Source organism: Rhinatrema bivittatum, chromosome 5, assembly GCF_901001135.1.
Source record: "Rhinatrema bivittatum chromosome 5, aRhiBiv1.1, whole genome shotgun sequence".
Lineage (NCBI taxonomy): Eukaryota > Metazoa > Chordata > Amphibia > Gymnophiona > Rhinatrematidae > Rhinatrema > Rhinatrema bivittatum.
The window spans coordinates 349,090,961-349,115,105 of NC_042619.1; the positions used below are offsets into that span (position 1 = coordinate 349,090,961).

Consider the following 24,145-nt stretch of genomic DNA (forward strand, 5'->3'; position numbering starts at 1 on the left):
CTTGCTAAACAAAAGCAGCCTCGCAGGCCGGTTACAGTAATCCCCGAGCAGGGACAGCACAGGACTGCAGGGCGGGCAGGACCTGGCTGGAGGTGCTGGGGGTACGAGAGGGCGCCCCTGAGAGTACACTGGCTGCAGGGTAGAGAAGGGAGGCCCAGGAGACGAGGAACAAGGAGTGCACTAAAAGGACAGACAAACTAGACAAGGCAGGAACAAGACTAAACAAGCACGGAGCAAGACTAGGGCAGGGCAAAACTAAAACAAAACAAAAAAAACCAGAGTGAAAGGCAAGGCAGGGAACCAGACAGCCAGGACCCCAGAAGGCCAGAGACAGGAACGCAGGCAAGGCAGGCAGGCAGGCTAAGGCCGGAGCTGGCAGGGTACAAGCAGAGACCAGGTCAGGCAGGCAGCAATAAAAAACAGAAGCAAAGCAAGGAGAGAAGCGGTCAAGGTCAGGAAGGGAGGCAGGAACAGGAACTTTAGACGAGGCTACGTTCAAAAGAGCAAGGGTGGCCCCCAGCAGGGAGTAGGAGCGACTCGAGGCAGGGAACTGTGAGCGAGGCAATGCGGCCTCATGTGCCTCTGAGACAGGCTTACTCAGGTCGGACCAGGGGCCCACTGCGGACCCCGCCCCGAAGGCAGGAGGGCAATCCAGTGAGCAGGACAGTTACAGCACCCCCCCCCCCTCCCAAAGAAGGGTAGATACCAGACACCCCTCAAAGTGCCCAGATCCCAACTGCAAGGGATGCTCAAGGCAAATCCAGATCACAACGGTTTACAAAATAACACTCATAATGTCAGAAAATAAACCTGATGCAATATTCTACAACAAATCCAGACCACTTATTAAAATATGAGGAACGTGTGACAGAAAAGATATCCAACAGCTAATGTATAAAATCAGCACATTTTAAATTAATATATGGCAATCAGAGCATTATAAATCATGTTTCATTACATCTTATCCTCCGTACTTCTAATCCAAAAAACTCTCGTCATTCTTAGTGTTGTAATCCCCTCCCTCTCTCGTTACAATTAATTCCTCATGACTCAAATTCTCATTTCTCATCATTTCTTAAAACCCTGGTTCTTTAATCTCCTGATTTTTAAGCATTTTTAAACAGCCCTGGTTTTAGTTCACGTTTGCATCAGGCGCAACATCTCAAGCAATGCTCCCTTGCTCCCCCTGACACCTGTACACACACTGCTAGGGGGTTCTTTACCTCTTCCTTTCTTTCGGGGGGGGGGGTAGTCTGGTTGCCTCGGGGCTTGCGGCACGTCGGTCTCGGAGTCGGCTTGACCGGGACCGGCGTTCACTGGCCTTGCACATGCGCGCGTGGTGACGTCATCGAGCGCGCGCACCAGTCCCCTGCTGGGACTTCTCGTTCCCGTGCCTTCTTTCACGTGCGCGGTGACGTCGTCGCGCGCGTGCACGCGTACCGAAGGGTCCCGTGACACACTAATTATTTCCTGTGCTGATTGGTGGGGAGCTTCAGCGCGGGACAGAGAATATATCCCTCAGCTGCTTGCTTTATCGGCTGAGGGATATAAACAGCTTCGCTGTGGCGTTCAGGTTGCCTTGGCAACAGACTTCAACGGAATAAGGCTGGTAATTCACTTTGTGCTCCTTGTCTGCTGCTTTTTGTTATTTTACTTCAAATTATTTTGAATTCTAGTTAATAATTTTATTCTCTGAATTTTAGGAGTTTCTGCTTATTAGATATTTTAGCAATTTGTTTAATATATATATACATATATGAATATATTTTTGTTCTGATGCAATTGTTTTTCTATGACATCTAAAGACTGCAGTCAGATTCTTTGATTTGTTTTACATCATTTGCACGTCGTCTGACTGTTCTGTTTTAAACTTCGCGTACAAGTGATATTAAATTCACCTTTAACTGAACCGTCTCCTGTTTTGAACCGCCTATCGACCGATCAATTCATATTGATCAGCCGAACCAAGGATCCACAAAACACCAGCATAACTCACACGCTGCCCGGGGGGCGGCTTTGACGGGGTCCCTTAAAAATAGCCACAGGAGATACGCACTCCAGATGAATTAGAGCCCCCGGAGACTTATTTATTTATTAGGAAGAGCAGCAGGGAAGGGGGGAAATAAAAAAGGGAACCAACTGTATCTCCCCCCTGGGAGTCCCCCTAGCCCAAGCCCTGCAATATTGAGGGAGGAAGCATAGGCTTTCACCACTGGAGCCCAAAGTGATCCAAACCTCTGCTCAACTATGGGGGAGGGAGCCTCGGCTTTCACCTCAGGGGATGCATATTAGGAGATGGTCTGTGTCAGGGCTATGCTCTACTGAGGAAGGGGAAAACCAGCTTTTTAAATCGCAGGAGCTGCCCACTAAACTCACTCTCCTGTTCACCCAGCCTAACTGGGCCATGATCCACAGCACAGGATGCTTGCCTACCATCTGCTGGAGACAGAGAATACTGGCAGGCTGAGGTCAGCATGGACACATATGGAGTGACATCAGCGAACCTGTTAGCTCTCTGTCTCCATCTGCTGGTCGGTGAGCAAAGCCCATTCGCCTGGACTGGTCCGACTGGATGAAGAGGAATGAAAGCTTTAAGTTACACCAGTATTGACTGGATCAGTGTCTTTTCGGGACATGCTAGAGAGGTTAAGTTTCCAGATGCCATAAATGACTGCTTCATGGAGCAGCTGGTCCTAGAATAGACATTTCAGATCCAGTCCTCAGTGGAATGCATTGCCTGATGCAAGGGGTTACCCGGGTGAAGCTGCTAGCATAGTGATTATAAAGCAATCACATTTAACAGAGGGGGAGGACATTATGTAAAACTACTGCAGCAGCATATAATTTAAAAATGCAGACTGTGATAAAATGAGGAAATTAGTTCCTGAAAGGAGCAGTTGCAAAGGTTAAAAGTTTGCATGAGTTGTGGACAGTGTTTAAAAAGCCCAGATAAAAAGGGAAGAGCAAATGGTTTAATGGTGAGGTTAAAGAGGCAGTTAAAGCTTCTAATTGCTATCATTAAAAGATGGAAAGCAGACCCAAAATGATGAAAATGAGCACGAGCATAAGCACTGTTAAGTCAGATGTAAAACATTAACAGAGAATTTGAGAAGAAGCTTACCAGAGAGGCAAAAACTAAATAATAAAACCTTTTTCAAGTACATTCGAAGCAAAAAGGCCGTGAGGGAGTCATTTAGGTTGCTAGAAGGGGTGCTCAGCGAGGACAAGGAAACAGCAGAAAAACTGAATGAATTATTTGCCTCCGTCTTTACTGAGGAGGATATTGGAATTGTATCCCCACCTGAAGCATTCTTTAACGGTAACGATTCTGAACAACCAAAACAAATAACTGCGATAATGGAGAATGTAATAAACGAGACTGAAACTAAAGCATAACAAATCACTAGGACCAGATAGCATCCATCCCAGAATTCTAAAAAAAAAACCAAACAAAAAACATGACATTGCAAACCCGTTACTAGTAATCTGTGGCCTATCGTTTAGAACAGCCAGGACACCTGAAAACTAGGAGGCGGCCGACGTGATGCCGATTTTATTTTTTAAAGGGCTCCAGGGTTGATTCAGGAAACCATAGACTACTGAGCCTGATGTCATTGCTAAGCCAAATGGTAGCAGCCATTCGTAAAAACAAAATCACTGGCCATATAGACAGACGTGTCTTAAAGGGGAATAGACAACCTACTTCTATGCTAAGGGAAGTCTTCCGTTACCAATCTTTTAGAATTTTTTGAAGGTGTAAATAAACACGTAGATAACGGTGAGCTGGTTAATATAGCGTCTTTGCATTTTCAGAAGACGTGCGACAGAAATTGAGATGATAATTTTCAAAAGCATTTGTCTGGAGACGTCTGTATGACAGAGGTATGCTAACTTAACTAGCAGGAAAAGGAGGCTAACACGCCCCTGTATAGGTCAATACTGAGGCCTCATCTGGAACACTGCGTTCAATTCTGGAGACGACATCTCAGAAAGCACACACAGAGAGAGAGAGGATCGAGCCTATCCAGAGAAAGGCAACCAAAATGGTGCAGGGTCTGCATCAGGAGTCATACGATATGAGACTTGAGAATCTAAAGACGTGTACCCTAGAGGAAAGGAGAGGTGGTGGTGGGGGGAATACAATATGGATTCTGAAATGTATTAGTAACATACAAGAGGGAAACGTCTTTTAATGGAAAGTATGCTCTGGAACAAGGGGGGCAGGATATGAAGCTCCAGGAAAGGGTGGTGGAGAAAAAAAAATGGTACCAGAATTCAAAACGATATGGGATAAAAAACAAAGAATGCTTAGGATGTTAATAAACTACAGGGGTAACATGCACAGCGCGCGCTGGACAGACTGGATGGGCCATTTGTGTCTTTTTCTGCCGTCATTTTTCTAAGCGGTCACTATTCGGTGCCAGGTAGCTGGATAAGCAGCACCGTTTCAATATTTGCCCATGTTCAGCAACCAGCACTTAGTTGGATAAACTATTTACCCGGCTAGTTATTGGGCTAGATGAGCTACTTAGCCAGATACATACTGATATTCGGCCTTGCTCAGGATAAACCTATCTGGCTAACTTTCAGATAGCCAGGTAATATCAAGTTGCACAGCCACGCACTGGATATCCTTCTCAAATTAACCGGAAATGTTTATCTGGCTTAACTTGCTCAACTGGATAACAGCTGAATATGGCCCTCTCTGTTACTACGTTACAGCCGCTTACAAAATTTACTGTTGAAGTCAGGTTTGATAATGCTCTCAACTGCCGACGCAGTTAACAATTAAAAGGCCCTACTATAAAGAGATTTTCCCATCTTGTGACAAACAGTTTTGAAAACTAGTTAAAAAAAAACAAAACAAAAAAACTTTGAGAATATGAAGTGTCACTCAAGCACCAACTCTTGAAAGCAACAAGTCAGATTATCTAGATCGGAGTTTTCAAATTGTAAAATACAAGTAGAGATTTTCAAGTATGCACCGTCCACCAATGGGCATGAGGAGAAACAGTCTTCTATTTTATTTCACCAGGCAAAATGTTTTTTAGCCAGTTCATGATTTTACTGATAAATTTACAGCCACAAGAAACATCTTAAGGAAGACGTTCCATTAGGTGGCATAAAAAAAGCTCTATCTACCTGCAGGGACATAAGGAGGGTGATATTCAATGTCACCTAGCTGGGTTAGTAGGGGCAGCTGAAGCTTATCCAAATAAGTACTTAGCTAGATAAGGCTAGGAGGTGGGTGGGAAAAGGGTTAACTTAACTTAGCTCAATAACAGGTCTAAAGTTAGCTAGATAAGACTTATTTGGCTAACTAGTGATTTCTTTGGGGATATTCATGTTGCTGAATATCCCTTATAAGCCAGATAAGTCTTATCCAGTTAACGTACTTAAACATTAAATTTTGAATATCTACCTCTTACAAATGGACTGGTTGTAGAGCTTTTCCCATTTGTACCAGGCTCCTGCGCTGAATGTCTTGTTGGAACAACATTCCAAGAGGACCCAGAAGAATCAGCATCTGCAGGAAGCAAACAATTGCACTATAAACAGAAAACACATATCCAAGTCGTAAAGTATATTATCTCATGTAGCATGACAAGCTTTAGAACACAATATTCTTTATGCCAAAATGTGGAGAAATGCACGAGCTGAATTTTTCTTTAAGAGAAATCAAGTTTGATCATCATAAATGGGATCTCCATAGACAGCAGGATGAATTAGCCATGACAAGTGGGTGATGTCATCCGACTGCTGAATGGACCCCTCTCTCTAGCTCTGTAAAATTTTGCTACTGAGCATGTGTGGAAGATCCCGCACATGTGCTGCCTCAAGAGTCCCTCAGTCAATTGTAGGGATTAGCTTTAGCTAGGTAGTCTACTCTCCAGGGAGGCCGGTGGATATTAAGCATGGCTAATTCATCCTGGTGTGTACTCAGAACCCTGTTTATGGTAAACAAACTTGCTTTCTCTCTCAACAAGAAGGGCTGAATTAGCCATGACATGTGGGGAATACCAAGCTGAAGGTTGCGTAATGGATCACTTACTGAGAGTGGACTACAAGGTGAAAAGGCTGTATAAAACTGCTTGCCCAAAATTACTGATGTTTCTTGACTGTTCAGACAATGAGACATGAAACTGTTAATGGACAACCAAATTGCAGTCTTGCAGATATCTTCAATGAACATGGCTCTTAGGTCAGCCACTAAGGTAGCCATGGCTCTTACCTGATAAACCTTGACAGTCTGTGGAGGCCAGCCAGAGGATAGCAATGTGCAATACAGTCTGCCAGCCAGTTTGACAATATGCATTTGGCAACAGCCACTCCCAGTCTGTTAGGCTCATAGGGGATGAAAAGTTGAGTAAAATGATGTGGTTGAGTTCTTTTCAGATAATAGGCTAAAGCCCTTTTATAGTCCAGTGTTTACATTAAGTCTTGGAAAGAAGAAGGCCAAAATAATGGCTTGATTCAAATGAAAAGCAAAAACCACTTTGGGCAGAAACTTAGGCTGGGTATGGAGCACCACCTTGTTTTAGAGAATTTTGAACCAATGCTTAAAGCTCACTTTTCTAGCCAAAGTGATGGAGACTAGGAATAGCACTTTTCAGGCAAGAAGACAACTCCAATGGCTCATAGGGAGGCCTCATAGGTTGCGCCAAGACAACAGTGAAATCATAAGAACATAAGAAAATGCCATACTGGGTCAGACCAAGGGTCCATCAAGCCCAGCATCCTGTCTCCAACAGTGGCCAATCCAGGCCATAAGAACCTGGCTTCACAACCGAAAGTCTCGTATGCCACAAAACCTTCATAAACGTTGATACCAGAAGATGGATGAGATCTGTTTTCAATCCACCTGATGGTAGTGAGTGGCAATGGCACTGAAATACACTTTAATTGTTGATATATTGAGGCCCAAAGAGAAAAAGGAGAAAGCAGGTCTTTTGGAGCTCAGACAAATGGGTTCAGGAAGCCAGCCTAACACCAAATGAAAAATTCTTCCCATTTAAAATTCTACTTTCTTCTTGTAGATGACTTCCTGGCTGGCCAAAATCATAATGTCCTCAACCTCCTCAGATAGTGACAATGAAGAAGACAATGAAGAACTATTGAGCGCTCAATACCCATACCGTCAAGTTGAGGGAGAGAAGGCTCAGATGACCCCTCTCTCTTGAGTTAGTAGAGCCAGACTGATCCCAGGGAAGCAGAAGGTGGACTGACAACCTGACGAGGTAAGAGAGCCACTTTCACCTGGGCTAAGCTGGAGCAAAGAAAATAAAACATACTCAGGCTACGAGTACATTTCATACCATCCTTACCATGCAAATGCAGGTTGCTGGCCCTATTAGTTATTCCTGCGCGATCCAGAAAGCAAAACGTGCAGCCAAGCCGCACATTTTACTTTCAGAAATTAACGCCTGCCCAAAGGCTGGCGTTAATTTCTGCCGGCGCCAGGGAAGTGTACAGAAAGCAGAAAAAAAACTGCTTTTCTATACACCCTCCAAATTAATATCATGGCGATATTAAGTCGGAGGCCCCAAAAATAAAAAAGTAAAAAAAAAAAAAAAAAAAAGTACAATCGGCCCGCGGCCGACGGGTCGGAAGACAGACGCTCAATTATACCGGCGTCCATTTTCCGAACCCGTGGCCGTCAGCAGGTTTGAGAACCGACACCGGCAAAATTGAGCGTCAGCTGTCAAACTCGCGCGCGTACAGGAGAGTGGCCTGTGCGCGCGTCGGGAGAGCGGGCGCTCTCCTCGGAGCTCTCCCGTGGGTTTTACAATATAGGCCTGCCTGTCATGTAAGCCCAAAAATGCTAGGACCTGCAGCCTTGCTCCTCATCAAGAGCAGTAGTAAAGTTGTGCAGCTAACAAACCACTGCGAGCTGCATCCTCCTTTTTCAAAATACAGAGTTACACACAACAATTGGCCCCGCCTTAGAATGCCCATGCTCTGCCCCCAACTCCACCCCCTTTTTTTTTTTTGTTACTTGCACAGGCGTAAATATGTGTGTGAAACTTCTGGCTTTTAAAATACGCGTCACTCACAAACATCCCGCATACTCCTGTCTATGATGTTTTTAGTGCGTGCAAGGATTTTAAAGTTCGGCCCACGTTGATGCAACATCATAGAGACCACATGCATCACTGCCGCCATATGTCACAGGACAACCAGGATTACTCAGGTCAGTCCTCGATACCACTGCAGCAAGCTCTGAACCTGTGATCGAAGATAAAAAGCCTAATCTGATGGAGGAAATGCTCTCTCATCTGATGAGTCTGTCCATGCTCATCAGATGAGAGAGCATTTCCTCCATCAGATTAGGCTTTTTATCTTCGATCACAGGTTCAGAACTTGCTGCAGTGGTATCGAGGACTGACCTGAGTAATCCTGGTTGTCCTGTGACATATGGCGGCAGTGATGCATGTGGTCGCTATGATGTTGCATCAACGTGGGCCGAACTTTAAAATCCTTGCACGCACTAAAAACATCATAGACAGGAGTATGCGGGATGTTTGTGAGTGACGCGTATTTTAAAAGCTCCCAGAGAATCAAGCTCCGGTGAACTTGATTCTCTGGGATGAGGTTCAACTTGGCAAAATTGGCTATGAAAATTAGTGACTGAAGAAGCTGGATTGTCTTTTCAAGGGAGTCTGACACTCCTGCTTGAGAAAAAGATTCAGGTAAGGAAAGACACAAATCCTTCTACAATGATGTGCCTCTGCTACTGGTATATATACCATATATCCCTGGTGCCGAAGACTGACATCTGTTTCCAAAAAAGATCCTGAGAACAGGAGTTGCCTCAACGCTATGCCCACCTGGCCCCCAGGATTCAGAGGCCTATGTTATTCCTTGCCCAGCGTTTGCCACAGCCAGCATCCAAGGAGGAACCCATGCCTGCTGGATTAAGCCAAGCTCTCTAAAGAGGAGAAACATGAGCAAAGATTGCTCAACCTATGCCTACACTGTGCAGGCAAGGATCCCTACACCTCCTTGTGCCCTAAGAAGATGGAAACCCCCCCCCCCCCATGCCTAGGGTTAATTGGGGAGGCTGTTCTAGGCAATTCTCACTCCACTCCCCCATGAAGAATTATTTCGACTCTGCCATAGACCTAATGCCCAGTAAAATGCCACCCCCATGGTAGAGTCTACCTATTACCCATTTCGGAGACCAGAGCAATATAAGAAGAATCTCAAGAGGGAGTTCATTAGACCATCCACCTTCCCCACCCAGGCGGGGTTCTTCAACTTGGGCTGGGCTTGCTGTGGTATGTTACGCTGACCTCTCTCACACGGACATCCGCATGCTGGAAGCTGTTGCCGCAGCAGTGCATATGGAGCAGGATATCACTGATATTGGTGGAAGGAGCATATCTGGAAAAAGAAGCACTTAAAAGGGAAGCAAGGATGCCTAGAAGAAGAAGGCTGTTCTGCTCCCGCTAACAAAGGCTGAATGGCTGTGTGCTGCTCCTTAATCTGGGCTACAGCCTCCCTGACCTTATATTCATGAAGAGATGTTCCCCGGAGCAAGGGACCTTGGCCAACTTATCAGGAACATCTTCATACAGGCCTGCAGGCTCTCAAACAGGCCATCCGACTGTTGCAGATGATTCTTCCACAGTGCCAAAGAGCCTGTACACTAACTGGATAAGATGGCACTCTCACTTTTCTCCATCCAGAAAAGCCTGCCGACAACTTTCCTGCTCCCAATCTAGAGATTCTACCAGAGGCTTCAGCTTGCACATGCACTCATGTAATTCCCATTGAGCCTCAAACTCTGAAAGACTTTCTTCCCAAAATTGGCCCAATAACCTTGATTCTCTGCCCAGGGGTGTGTAAAAAAAATAAATTCTGATGATCTCAGCTCATTTTCACACAGAATCCACCACCACAGATTGGTCTGGTAGTGTAACTGCTCCAAACCCAGGAGTCCGTTGAATTCTGTATTTAAGGTTTAGTTTCATGCTACTGGTGGCCAGGAGGCTGGATTGTCCCACATTCTCCTTTGCAGATCCCTAAGAATATGATGCACTGGGATCACTGCTGGCTTGGAAGGACTTTCCAGAATCTGAAGAATGCCAAAAGTTTCCATGCAAAGCTCCTTGACTGTTCAGACTTTGACGCCAGTGGCCTTCCCCAACTTTTCCAGAAACCTGAAAAAGTAGAGGTCTTCTGGTGGGGACAAATGCTCTTGCAGGTCAGATAAAAGTACTGAAGGTATCCCTTGTGGCCCCATTGAAGAAGATGGCAATCAAGGCGGAGATTGCAGTTGCCTTGGAGGGGAAAAGTCCTGGGGGACTTTCGGCTAGATCTCTTCCTGCTCTGCATCCTCTGAGTAGTGGCTGGATGCTCCAGTAGCAGGGGTAGGGGGGGAGGGTTGTCCAATGAAGGAGACTAACTTCCATGGCTGGCAGGCCTGATAGGTATGGCGTGGAAGCTGCAGTGGACAGGAGAGGCTGAAGAGCACCCATCTTGTCTCTGGCCACCAAAGAAGTAAAAAAAAAAAAAAAAAAAAAAAAAGTCTTCACCAGATATGTAATTCTGTGTGCCAACAGCACAGAGGACTTTTGTGCCTGGTGCACCAATGCTGTGTTGAAAGTGCCTGGTGCATCAATGGTGTATGTCGCCAAAAAGGAGTAAATTAAAAACTTTTAATAAGGAGAAGATACATGTCCTTGACTGATTCACAGGGCAGCGCATACATGAGAGCTCCTGCACATGCTCAGTAGTAAAAAACTTTGCTGAGCTAGAGAGAGGGGTCCTTTCAGCCAAGGTCTCATGACTAATTCAGTCCTCTTATCAACAGAGAAACACAAATTACAACACAGAAGCAAGAGAGCATACTTTAAGACATGCATGGATATTCATGCATAAAAAAAACCAACAACACTCTGCCAGACTCCTCGCATGCTCTCTGAAATATCCTGAAATTTTGATGAGGATAGGATACCTATTAGGTGGAATACAGACACACAGACCCAGCAATCTCAAACCTTCTCTCTCTTTTGAAAACAGGCTAAAAAGTAAGTCGGAAAGTGCATGCTAAAATCATGGTGGTATACATTCAAAACCTATTCAGACAGAAAACTCAAAAGTTATCCATCTAAATAGCAAATGTGGCATATTCAGCCACTCATCTGGCTAAATTAAAGCTGTATAAGTAGTTATCCTGCTATAATCTGGCCGGATTAAAATAAATAAATAAATAGATGCTCCAGGGGCGTTCTGGGAGGGGCTGAGATATCCGGCTAACCTTGCCAAACATCGGGTACATTCGGCTGGGTTAGCCGGATCATTTTAGACCTGTTTCAGAAGAGGTCTAAAGTCATCCAGACAACTTGTTAACTTGCCCACTTATCTTTTAAAGATATCCAGATAAGTAGCACCGTCAGTGTCAGCATTAAAAAAAAAAGATATCCAAGGACCCACGGCTCTCAAGCATTTCAGTAAATCGCCCGTCTCGCCCATCTCTCCTGAAACTCCTAAAATTTCCAGGCTTCTCTCTTCCCCCTACCCCCACTTTTCCCCCCAGTTTCATTTTTAAATTTGCAATTGCAAGTCGCAACCTCCCCCCCTCCCAGACTTTGAAAGCCCCCTCCTCACAGTCTCAAACAAAGTTAGACCAATATCTCCCCCTCCCCCAGCTCCTCCATTCAATCCCCCAGCTCCTCCATTCAATCCCCCCTCCAGGTGGCAAAAAACTATCCCTGCCAGGAGCGAGCGTCTCCTTCACCTGCTCCTGGTGGATCCAGCGGAGCAAGTTACCCAGCTATATATATTTGGCTAACTTTAAAACCTAACTGGCTAAATTCAAACATAACCAGTTATGTTTTAAAGTTAGTTGGATCTCTTTAAACAAGTACCTGCAGCGGGACATTTATCCCACTGGATGCACAGGAGAAGTTATTCGGCTTACTTTAGCTGGTTAACTTGACCACTAAATGGCCTACGGAAAACTGGCCCTCATAAAACTAAGGCTTCGTTCCCCTATTGAAGATTTAAGGACACAAAATTAAGCATTTTGGGAATGGTTTTGTTTCTGTGAGTCTCCTTGGTGCGGTATTGAATGCTGCTGCATGGTTCTGTAAGCTACAGCCCTAAGCTCTTGATATCTCAGCTAGGTTTGTTTTTATTGCACTACTTCCCTGTTAACAGGCTGGTGGAGCCGTAGTTCCTGCAAAGCTGTCCAGTGGGGTCTCCGTGGGGCACCCACTATACCTTATTAGACATTCCTCGAGTCAAAGCCCAGACCGAAAGGTCACCAGATAACGCCAGATCATAAGAAACTGAAGCAGTCCTGGTTTAATCCCTTATGATTGCAGGACTGCTGAGTTGCGGCCTGCACGGAGGCAAAACTAGGACAGGCTCAACCATCATCAATGCCCATCCTCCCTAAGAATGGAACTTCTGCTGTCTGGCCCTCAGTTTCTGCAGGACTCCAGAACCACTCTCAGAAATCTCGCCAACATTTTCCAAAGTATATTTTTTGAACAAAGATCAAAACGTTTTCAATTGAACATGAAACTGAAGTCCAATTAAAACTCTAGGCTGGCTGCAGCTGCAACCCTCTCCAGCAGGGAATAAACTACATACAAAAAATGTGTTGGCAGTCCTGCTCAGGACCAAGCTCTCTTCCCACTCGGCAGCACTGGATCCTGTCCGGCAGTTGCCCTAGACCCACATCCCCAGGCAGCAGCTGCTATAGCCTAACCCTGGGGGCTCTGTCTGCAGGACGAATGAACCCAGAGGGCGTGCATGCTAGAAGAGGGTTCTGATAGTTTGGATTCATTTTATATTTTAATCTGTATTTCTATTTTGGGTATATTTTATCATGATTATGTTACCCACTTTTGAGGTACAAAGAAAACTGCAGGATCTCAAATGTAAATAAATAACTTGCTGGATCCCGGAGAACCGAATATAGCAGGAGGAGCATCGAGGATCCACCTGTTGGAGAAGGGAACCTGGGAGTCTATATAGGAAGGAGGAGAAGGAGCCTCGGATGCCTATCAACTAAAGGAAGGAGCTCGTCAGCTTCCAGGAATGCATGGGTGAGTCTAGGAATCAGAGGGGCTCCGAGGGTGTGAGTGCGAGAAGAGTGCTCACTGGCTCCAGTGGGTCTCTTCTGCCGGTGGAAGCCGAGAACCCTGCCAAAACAGTGTCCCGGATCCTTCCACTGGCAGGAGTTGGGAACCCTCAGGGCAATTCAGGGGACTCGCCCACAAGCTTCGGTACCATGAGGTTTAGTTTCAGAAGCACATGCACTTCGGAAATTGAAACTCAATGTGCATGAATGGCCAGGCAGATGGATGAACCCTCAACAGGCAATCTTGCCGGAGCAAAACACAACTAAAATCTGTTATGTTGGTTATTTCAGAGTTTTACTCCAAGGCCATCTGCAGAATCTATAGGAATCCTTTGTAAATCCTTGTAAATAATATTTCAATTTAGCTGAGCAGGATGAATATGAATGGATATTCTAATTAGAAGAATAAGTGTCTTGCAGCATAAAATCCTCTTATGTAATCAAAGTTTATATCTCAACTGGAATAACTGGGGAGGAATTCACCACTTTTCATTTATTTCTAATCATTTTAAATTCATCACGCTATTTGTAGTTATTGCCACATTTCTTTTTATAAAATGGTATTCACTTACATGAAATAAAATACTTGCATTGAAAATCTACTTGTGACAGGAATTCACGTTTTCATGAAGTCCTTTGACTTATCTTACAAAAGGTTGATCTGAATTTCCGTCAGAGGCACGTGTGCAGTGATATGGGCTGTGCCTTAAATAGTAAAGGTAAAGAATAATTGAAGACTCCCTTGACATTGTTCCACTCTTAAAATCCAAAACACTCACAAATGGAAGGGAACAGACAGATCGAAGCAGTTTCAAAAAGTAGCAGATGGTCCTTACCTTGGCCAACTTTTATGAGAATCTTCATGGCTTTTGTCTGACACACTCCTCCTTCTTGGTTATCCACACCTTCAGAAGACCCATTTGATGTAGCTAATAAAATAAATAGAGAGGAAAAAAAAAAAAAAAGTCAGCTTTAAACAAATATTACAGTTTATTTAGAACTGTCTCAGTTCCTCCCAACTATGAAAACTAGTCATAGAATCTAAGAAATACGGTTGTGAAGTGAGTTTGCTTACTGTCGATGGGGTTCTCCATAGATGGCAGGATGAATTAGTCACAACGTGCGGGTGATGTCATCCAATGGCACTGAACGGGGGGCCCCCAGTCACTTGTTGAGCTGAACTAGAGAAGTAGTCGACTCTCCGGGGGGTGGCGGGAATTAAGTAGGGCTAATTCATCCTGCTGGCTACAGAGAGCCTTGTCTATGTTAAGCAAACTCACTTTCTCCATCAACAAGCAATAACCTGTGGGGAGTCCCAAGCTGAGGGATGCACGGCAGAGCAATCTGGCTCCCCCATGGAAAGTGGACTACTGAATGAATGAACAGGCTGCATAAAACTGCTTGTCTGAAGTTACTGTCATTCCATGGAAGAATGTCCAGACAGAAGTGAGATGCAAAGGTGTGTACAGATGACCAAGTTGCAGATGTCTTTGATAGAAACAGCTCTTAGATGACCATCTGAAGTAGCCATGGCTCTAACTTGAGGAGCCTTAACAGAGTCTGAGACCTGAAGGCCAGCCAGAGCATAACAGTGTGCAATATAGTCTGCTAGCCAATTGGAAATAATACGTTCCACAACTGTTAGGATCACATAAGACAAACGGTTGGGGCACCTGTCGATGCGGTTGAGTTCTTCGCAAGCAGCAAGCTTTGGCCTTCTTACAGTCGTGAAAGAAGGGCCTTCCTGCCCTTGCGTGCATGCGGCTTTGTATAAACATGGGCAAGACAACTGACTGATTATTGTGAAATGCAGACACAACATTTTGCAAAAACTTAAAGGTGAGTACAAAGTACCTCCCTGTTGTGAAAAACTGCAGACAGGGCTTGTAATTTGCTCACTCTTCTCACTGAAGAGATTGCCATCTAAAATACCACCTTCCAGGTGAAGAAATTCAAATGACAATGGTTTGAGTGGAGACTTTTAACAACTGCTCAAAGACCATAACCTCTTCATGAATTTGGAAACCAGGAGGTGAAGGGAGACGGGCTTTTCCTAACATGAAAGTGCTATCGCTGCAAAGGTACTCAAATGCACTTTCACAGACATGCCAAGACCTGATGACGACAAGAACAGGCATTTGTTTTTTAAACTTTCTTTTTATTAAGTTTCCAAAAATATTAGTACTTGCTGTAAGAAACCCATGGTAAAAATGATCAGGAAATAAAAAAAAAGACAGCTTTAATACAGCAATGCATATCTAACCATTCATTAGTCCACATCAATGAGGAGGTGAAGAAAGAGAAGAGAATAAGGGGGAAAAAAATCATAATTCTATCAAATGGCCTGCCCAAGAGACTTCATGAGACTGCAGTTCCCGGCCCAAAAACTTTCTAGTTGAGTCAAACAATATATTTAAATCCCTGAAACTTAATTACACATATACAAGAAAAACCTAACATGAATGTCACACCTAGAGCCAGAACTCTAGGGTTGTTTGTTTGTTTAAAGAAAAACTTTTCTCCTAGCCTGAATTTCCCTTACAACAACGGGTAATATTTTGACCCAAGAAAAAGATATTGCTAAGGTGAAAAAAACAAATTTCCTTGGCAAATGTTACCAAAACAGCAGATCTTTCTAAGTTCTCCAAAATATCTGCAACACCAGTAGAAGAAATCTGGTAACGTCAGAACAACTTATTTTATCAGGCAAATAAAACATCTTTACAAAATCTAGAATAGACCGTAAGGAAGTCCAAATAAAACTTCCTCAGCATCTCCAAAAGGAGAGATCATAGTGTATGGGGCCGTTTTTGTGCAATGCTTTTAAAATCTACCTGTGAGTGAGGAGGGACTGTGAGAATGCACAGATCATGTCTGCCTGGTCCTGTACCGCTTTCTGAATGGTCTTCGCACAAGAATGGAGCAAAATTCTGTAATTTTTCTGATTTCTTTTTGAAGCAAACAGGTTTACTGATGGTCAACCCCACCTGGAGAACAGGTCATCTGCGACTCTCTGAGCAAACAACCACTCACGGGATTGGATGATTAGACTAACACGATCTGCCAGTATGTTGGTTGCTCCTAGAAGTAATATTGCTTGAAGGTAGGCTCTGACCAAAGCCCAAATCCATTGGGCTTCCCAGCAGAAAACTCAGGAGCCCGTTCTGCCTTGTTTATTCATGCAGAACATTGCTACTTGATTGTCAGTGTGCACAAGAATTCTTTTCTCTAGTAGTAGGTGAGAGAACAACTGGGAAAGTGCAAAAAAATCACTCAGCGTTCCAACATGTTTATCTGATTCTTGTGCTGTGACACCGATCATGTCCCTTGTGCTCAACAGATGCTTGTGTGTACTCTGACATTGTTGGAGGCGTCTATTGCTAGAATCACCCTATGTAGCAGAACCCATATTGGAGAACAGACATTGAGAACCCATGGTTTTGACCACCATATCCTGCAATCTAGCCTTTAACAAATTAAATTCTCTGAGTTGGTACTAGGGTTGAGTCTTGATAGCAGCAGATGTATTATTCAGCACAAAGAATCCAAGATTCTGGTCTTGGAGGATCCAGTCACTATTTCTGCTTCTCTTTCTTCATAGTTGTTCTCTTTCTTCAGGAAAGTTGAAGGCCAAACAATTGTGTTGCAGTGGTACATGGGCAACATTAAGCAGTAACCATATGCCATAATCCTTAGCACCCACCAGTTCATGGTAATCTCGTTCCATGTGAGATAAACTATTGGATCCTCCCCTCCTACTGGAGAAGGTGGGGAGTGAGGCTTCTCTTCCATCAAAAAACTGGATCCCGTCTTTGCCTTGCAACAATTGAGGAAGAGCTTGGTACGGAAGAGGAGCCGCTGAAAGTAACCCTCTTGAAGGGGGAAAAAACCCCAAAAAAAACCACCACACCTGAGCAGAGAGCTGATTAGTGGCAGGTGGCTGATTAGTAACTGCAGGTTACTCCTTGATCTGCACTTCTTTTTCTCTAACCTTGTCTCTAAAAAGGTTCTCTGGAACACAAGATGTCTTTCTATAGTTTCAAGATATTTGCATATGGAGTAAATGAGATGCTGCTTGCATTCTTCCACATCCAGGCATGCTTGGCGACAGGCCTTGCTGCACCATATAAAGCCAGTGGTTAGATATGCGGGCATTAATCATTGAGCTTTGAAAAAACTTCTTCCTAGATGAATCCAGAAGCCTTGGATCCTTCCTGGGCAGGGATTATTTTTCTTTCTTCAGGGCAGATCCACTACCACCAACTGATATGGACATTGGAACACCCCAAAACTTGGCACTCCAGCTTTCTCCCCACCGGATGCCAAGTAGCTAGATTTCTGCAGCTCCCACAGAAATTGGTGAATTGGTAGGTCACTGGCTCCAAAGGTGTTTCTGAAACTTGAAGGATGTCAAACATCTCCATTTGTGGATCTTTGCCCCTTCATCTATGAACACTAATGGCTTTGCCCAGCTTTGAATAGGAAAGGTCTTCTTGTGGAGATAAATACTCTGGTGAATCTGGAAAAGGGTCTGAAGGAATGCCCATGGAACACCCTCTGAATCCATCAGTGGAGGAATGCTTAGCCAAGATTCCGATGAAGACAGTGTTGGCACAGACCTTGATCTGGGATGGGTGCCATCTGGTGGATCCTCCAATAACTGAGAGAATCCTTCCAAAGCAGCAGCTGGCAGCAACGGAGGTAAATTCTTGACCAGTTCCATCATGTGATCTGCTGGCTGATGCATTGCTTGGACTTGTGCTGGTGATGTGATATCCTCTTCTGAAACCAGTATAGAACACTAACTGTGGGAGGTCTCCTCCCACCTCCATGAAGGTGTTCCTGATCGGTTCATCCAAGCCTGGAGCACCGTGGAAAATAGTGGAAGAATGGAGCAGATATGTGCTGGAGTTTCAAGCTGCAGGGTTACGGTAAGCACTATGAAGAAAGAGAAGCAGAAATATGTCCCACTCTGATCTTTCATGCCAATATGTTTGGGCCATGCATTGTGGTGCTAAAGACATTTTCTGCTCCTGCACCTGGAAAAGAATCGCCAGCACTGAGAAAGATTGAAGCATTGATGATTCCATACCCTTTTGCACCAATGGCACTAGTTGCACTGATGATGTCGATGTTTCATGCATCAGTGTCGCCAATGGCCCAGATGTCATCATTGGCACTGATGCTCCATACATCTATGGTTGCCCCTTGTGCTTCAACGGCACTGACCACGCCAGGCTCTTGTGCTTCACTGAAGAAACAGAACCTTCAGCCAGTGCATGGGAATCCTTCACTTGTGGCATCAAGGAAACCCACCCCCGCTCAAATGGTCTGAAGCTAGACACTTTTCCAACTCTCTCAATCCCCAGGCTGCACTAGGGACTGAAGAGACCTTGTTTGACTCACCACCCACCAATGCTGCTCTGCCACATTGTAGGCTCGGTTCCTCTGTGCTCTGTGTGGAGTCATGGTAGGGACCAGACACTTGTAAAAGATGTCGTTGCCATTTTACGTCTGCAGACACATCCAAGAAGCCATTGAAGCCTAGCTTTTTGGACCCTCACTTTTTTTTTTCTTCTGATTTTCCATCTCCTTTATTTTATTTATTTATTTATTTTTTAAAGTGCTGCTGAACGGCTACTAAAACAACAAAAACACTTGAAAAAGGAGGCCTGATAGTCCTAAAAAGAAACATTTTAGAGAGGTACATGTCCCAGGTGAAGCAAAGATGAAAATTGACCGAGGGGCTCACAGGGCAGTATTACCACGGGAACTCCTGCACATGCTCAATAGAACAAATGTTCTGCTGCACTCAGAGAGAATGGGACCGTTTGGTGCCACTGGATGATGTCACCCATATGTTACAGCTAATCCAGCCTTGTTTGTCGATGGAGAATATTGTGACTAATGTGTATGCTTTATCAGTTCTGTATATTTGTTCAAACACCTCCTTTGTACCCACAACTGCTTGTCAAAAGGAAAGATGGTTACATCTTTCAAAAAGGAATGGCATCTACAGCACAAAATAAAAAAAGTCCTTTGTAAAGTGAAAATTGTTTCTTCAGATTTAAAAGCTTTATGGTAGCATTTACTGAACCGCTTAAAAGGCAGCAGTTAATAACTGCATTTTACTTTTATTATGCTATTCGAGTATGCATTTTATTACGCAGTGCCATGCTTTCACAAATGTCCACCTTATTTTAATATTTTATTTTTTTTTTGGAGGATGGGGGAATAGAAGTGTGGTGCAGTGACATTGTGCAAGTGTTAACAGCACAACACATTTTTCAAAAATGAAAGAATAAAATATTAAGCTTGTCCAAGTATATTTACAGATGGTACAAGTTAGTTGTCTAGTAGTGCACTAGAATTTATCTGAGTGCCAGTCTTGCACGATACTAATATATACCAGAGTGTTATATATTTAGTAAGTTAATCAGTGTTTCACATCTCCCTGACTTTCATGGTATTCTTCTTGCTTATATAGAAGAGGCTTTGGTTTATATGTGGATTATTTTTAGCAAATCTTGAAAGCTGAATTTTCAACAGGGTTATTAATTTTTGAAGCACTACACGTAGAACTAAAGCAGTCACACTTTACAACACTGACTGGCACACAAAGGAGTCCTCTTAACAAAGCTGCTTTTTGGCTAGCAGTGCACTTGCTTGAACGCCACTTTCCTATGGTTTTCTAATTTCTCAGAATAGTAAGCTACAAATTTGTAGAAATAAACACCCAAAGCAACGGTACACTATGCCGTTTAATGTTTGTGTGAGCGAGCTTTGCCAGTCACTAACATTATCCCTAGTGTTTTTTTCTAGCAATGGGCAGGAGGGGCTTTTGATACCAGGATTCCTCCCCTTGCTATAACCCCACACACACACTTTTTGGGGTAAGGTTTGTGTGGGATGTAAAAATCCCCATGAGCATGCACATTTTTCACTGGGAAGGCAACTGGAGATGTTAAAGACCATCTCTGAATCTTAAGCATCTGAGAGTGATTTAAAGAAGAGTTATTGGAGAAGACTTCTGGATAGAGATTGATCCAAAGGCTGTATTAAAAGGATCGTTTTGCCCAGGCATCCAGTTAACAGTATGGTTGAAGAGAAATATTGAGGCTTTTGAGTAGAGAACCCAAGAGACCTGAAGATTTTGAAATTGGATTACAGTTTATTTTGACCCAATTTAGGATTTTTCGATAGAGTTCTTTTTGCTTGAGGATACTTTTTTTTCCCATTTTGATCAGTGTTGCTGGAGCTACACTCCAGTTACCCTACCTTCACCGAGGAGGATATTTTTCTAATGGATAAAGGTTCAAGACAGTGAAAGAATTCAGAGGGGCATGGGATAAACTCCGAGGATCCGTAAGGGCTAGAGGATGGGAATGAAGAAAAGAGTGCATGTGGGGTGACTTGCTGGTGTGGCGGTTACTACCCTTAACCAATAAGTCTTCATCATACTGTTGATGCAACTCCAACATTGCTCTGTGCTTCAATGGCAAGAGATAACGGGGAATTGGTCTCAGACAGCAATAAACAAGAGCCATGACGTTTGCAGTCTGAAAAACTAAGTATGAGGGTGACCTGAACGGTGCGGCAGGTGCTGCCATGGGCTTGCTGGGCAGACTGGATGGACCATTTGGTCTTTTTCTGCCATCATTCCTATGTTTCTATGAGAAGATCTAAATGGACAAGGAAATCATTGTTTTCATTATAATAATATTTTTTATACCATCTTTGATTTTCGTGATTTTGGCCTGATACTTCTGTTTAAGTTACAGAAAAATGATTCTTTTGAACACCACTTTGGGCTTCATTGGTTTCTCCTTCTGTTGACCAGTGCACTGGCTGAATGAATGGACACTAGTATGATTTTTACTTTCTACCTCTTTTGCTACTGTGGACTTTGTTATCTTGGCCACTCTTGCACATGGTGTGAGCCTTTACCCGCACTAGGTGATTGATCGTGCTAGGGGGCCCAGGAAGATAGCTTCCTTCCCATCTGGACTTGGACCTGGATCCGTAGCCCCTCTAGTTGATGCTAACCGCACAAATGGAGGACCTGTTTCATTTATTTCCACAAATCTGTTCTGAGGGAGTAGTGATTACTATTCAGAGAAACTAGAAAACCATAGCAAAGTGCACTAAAAACTAAAAAGCAGATTTGTTAAAATAAAGAGGAACCCTTTCTGCACTGGTTAGTGTTTCAAAGTGTGACTGCGTTAGTTCTGTGCGCAGTGCTACCAAAATAAATAAACCAGTTGAAAACTTGGCTTTAAAGATCTGCTAAAAATAATCTACATATAAACCAAAGCCTCTTCTATGTAAGCCAGAAGAATAGCATGAAAGACAGGGAGATGTGAAACACCGATTAGTATACTAAATATTTAGCACTCTGGTATATATTAGTACAGTACAACACTGGCACTCAGATAAAATCTAGTGCACAATTTAGTAATCAACCCCAAGATTAACCCTACCCCCTTCCACACACTCACACCTTTTAAGCAATTATTTAATTCTTGTACATGGTTAAGTTATGTATATCTGATCATTTTCTTTTGAGTCCTGCAAGATCAATCATTACGTGTGGTATTCCCCTCCCTCACAGCTGACAGAGACACGCCTCCTTTATGACATCACTTAGGGCTTATAAAGGGAAGCGTAGCTATGGTCCAATCCCAGTAGCCTACTGTCAAAGCACCGTGACCACATGAAATTCTTCCGATGCCTAATTTGGAATCTCCACCACAAGGTGCTGCAGTACTTCCAGTGAATCCAGAGGTGAACACAGGGAAGGCAGAGAGAGAGACAGAAATGGAGGGCGCTGGTGGGCTTCCTCATGCAATATGCTTAGTCTCTATACTCACGCTCACCCTGGTCTTTTCTGTGCAGGATCTAGACTGGTCTAACAGGACTCAAGGAAAGAAAATTATCAGGTAAGCATAATTTAACTTTCCTTGTCCTCCTGTTAAACCAGTCGTTATGCATGGGAGTTATAAAAGCTTTCCTTTGCGTGGTCTTAGCCTATACATCCAGCCTGAGTACTACATGAAGGTGTGCAGCAAGGACCAAGTAGTGGCTCTGCAGATGACCTCTGGTGAAACTGAGGAAGCTTCAGCACAGGATGCTGCCTCTCCTCTTGTGGAGTGGGCTCTCAACTCTGTCGGCGCTTGCTTGCCCATGAGCATGTACGCCTAGACTATAGCCTCCTTGATCCACTTGGCTAGGGTGGCCTTGGATGTTGTTTCCCCTCTTTGAGGACCACTGAACACAAACAGCTTGTCCATCTTCCTAAAGGTGTTCGTTACCTTTAAGTACCTTAATGTGTGGTACAAATGCATCTTGGGAAGATCTTAATCTTTTTTATCTGTGCCAGTAAAAGCTGGTAGGGTCATCGAATAAAACTTCTGACTTTGCAGTTCCCACGGACTATTGGGGGTGGGACATCCAAAATTTATTTTTTTATTATTTGGCCTCAAGATTAGCGAGTATCAAAGACTGTTTGGCATATCTTATTTATTTGTTTAAAAGTGTTTTTATACCACTTTTACAAACAAACATAAGAACATGCCATACTGGGTCAGACCAAGGGTCCATCAAGCCCAGCATCCTGTTTCCAACAGTGGCCAATCCAGGCCATAAGAACCTGGCAAGTACCCAAAAACTGTCTATTCCATGTTACCGTTGCTAGTAATAGCGGTGGCTATTATCTAAGTCAACTTAATTAATAGCAGGTAATGGACTCCTCCTCCAAGAACTTATCCAATCCTTTTTTAAAACTCAGCTATACTAACTGCACTAACCACATCTTCTGGCAACAAATTCCAGTGTTTAATTGTGCGTTGAGTAAAAAAGAACTTTCTCCGATTAGTTTTAAACGGTTTCCAAAAATATAAATCCTAAAATAAAGTAATAGCTAAAAATTTACATAAATCTCATAAAATAAAATTTGTAATTTATCAAAAAGTACACATATCAAAACAATAATCAGGTGTCAACTTATAGCCACTGCAAATATCAGGGAAAGAGGAGTTTGGGGAAGGTATTTTTCAAAAATATACACAAGCATTAATAGGAGGGGAATTTACAGATTGTGTAAATGAAGAGAGATTAGTGTATAGTAGATGTAATTTTGAAAACATTCTGAAACAAATATGTTTTTAAGGATTTCTTGAATTGTATTCGGTTTGAAAGTAATCATAGTGAATCGGGTAGAACATTTCAAAGGGTGGGGCCTGCTACTGAAAAGGCCCTTTTCCTTTTAATGTCAAGTCTAGCTAGTCGAGGTGAAGGAATGTCCAAAAGGATCTCAGGTGTCTGGTGGGTTTATAAATACGGAGTAAAGAGCAGAACCAGATAGAAGAGGAATTGTAAATAATGGTAAGGATTTTATATTGTATTCTGAATCTTAATCCATCTATCTGGGTAGCATTGGAGAGTTCGCAGTTGGGAGAGATTTCTTTATCTTCACTGCTTACTTTACCATTACCATGTTAAGATAGGTCAGTCGAACCCCATTGTGTGTCACATACCCATAGGATTTGGCATACTGCTCATACATTGTTAGACTGTCGAATTCAGGGACTGTCTCCTATTTCAAGCCTTCAGGGTTACCCGGTCCTATCCCATATTATATTCTGTTTAGATTTGAAGGTCTGGGGGTCAAGAAGGATTGCGATTTTTAGACCAGATTTGGGTAGTAGGTCAGTTTAGGAGTTTTGGGGACATTCAAGCTGAATTTCACATTCCAGAACACACACGATATGTTTTTTCACAATTGCGAAGAGCTATATAATGCGGCACCAGGAACATGGCAGGATGTTGCGTCTGCACACGGGACTGGAGTCCATAATGATTCGGCCTGGGTTTCAAAAACATTGGATTTCAAGAATGTGAATTTTCTTGATGGATGGAATATTTGAGCCAGAGACATGTCCCATCATCATAGAAAAATGGAATGAGGATTTAGCATTAACTTTGAATGAAGATGACTGGAAAGATATTTGGAGTTTGACTCAAACTTGTCTTGCTGTAATAAAGTCTGGG

At 43.5% G+C, this 24,145-nt stretch overlaps 1 protein-coding gene across 1 annotated transcript in view; it reads right to left on the minus strand.

Annotated features, from left to right (window-relative positions):
• The window catches only part of EFNB2 (ephrin B2), a 112,816-nt gene that overhangs the window by 36,346 nt on the left and 52,325 nt on the right, over positions 1–24,145 (minus strand). The window contains exons 3-4 of the mRNA XM_029604543.1: positions 13,933–14,025; positions 5,423–5,527 (exon numbers count right to left, since the gene is read on the minus strand). Of these exons, the coding sequence (XP_029460403.1) occupies positions 5,423–5,527; positions 13,933–14,025 (198 nt within the window). The remainder of the gene's footprint in view (positions 1–5,422; positions 5,528–13,932; positions 14,026–24,145) is intronic.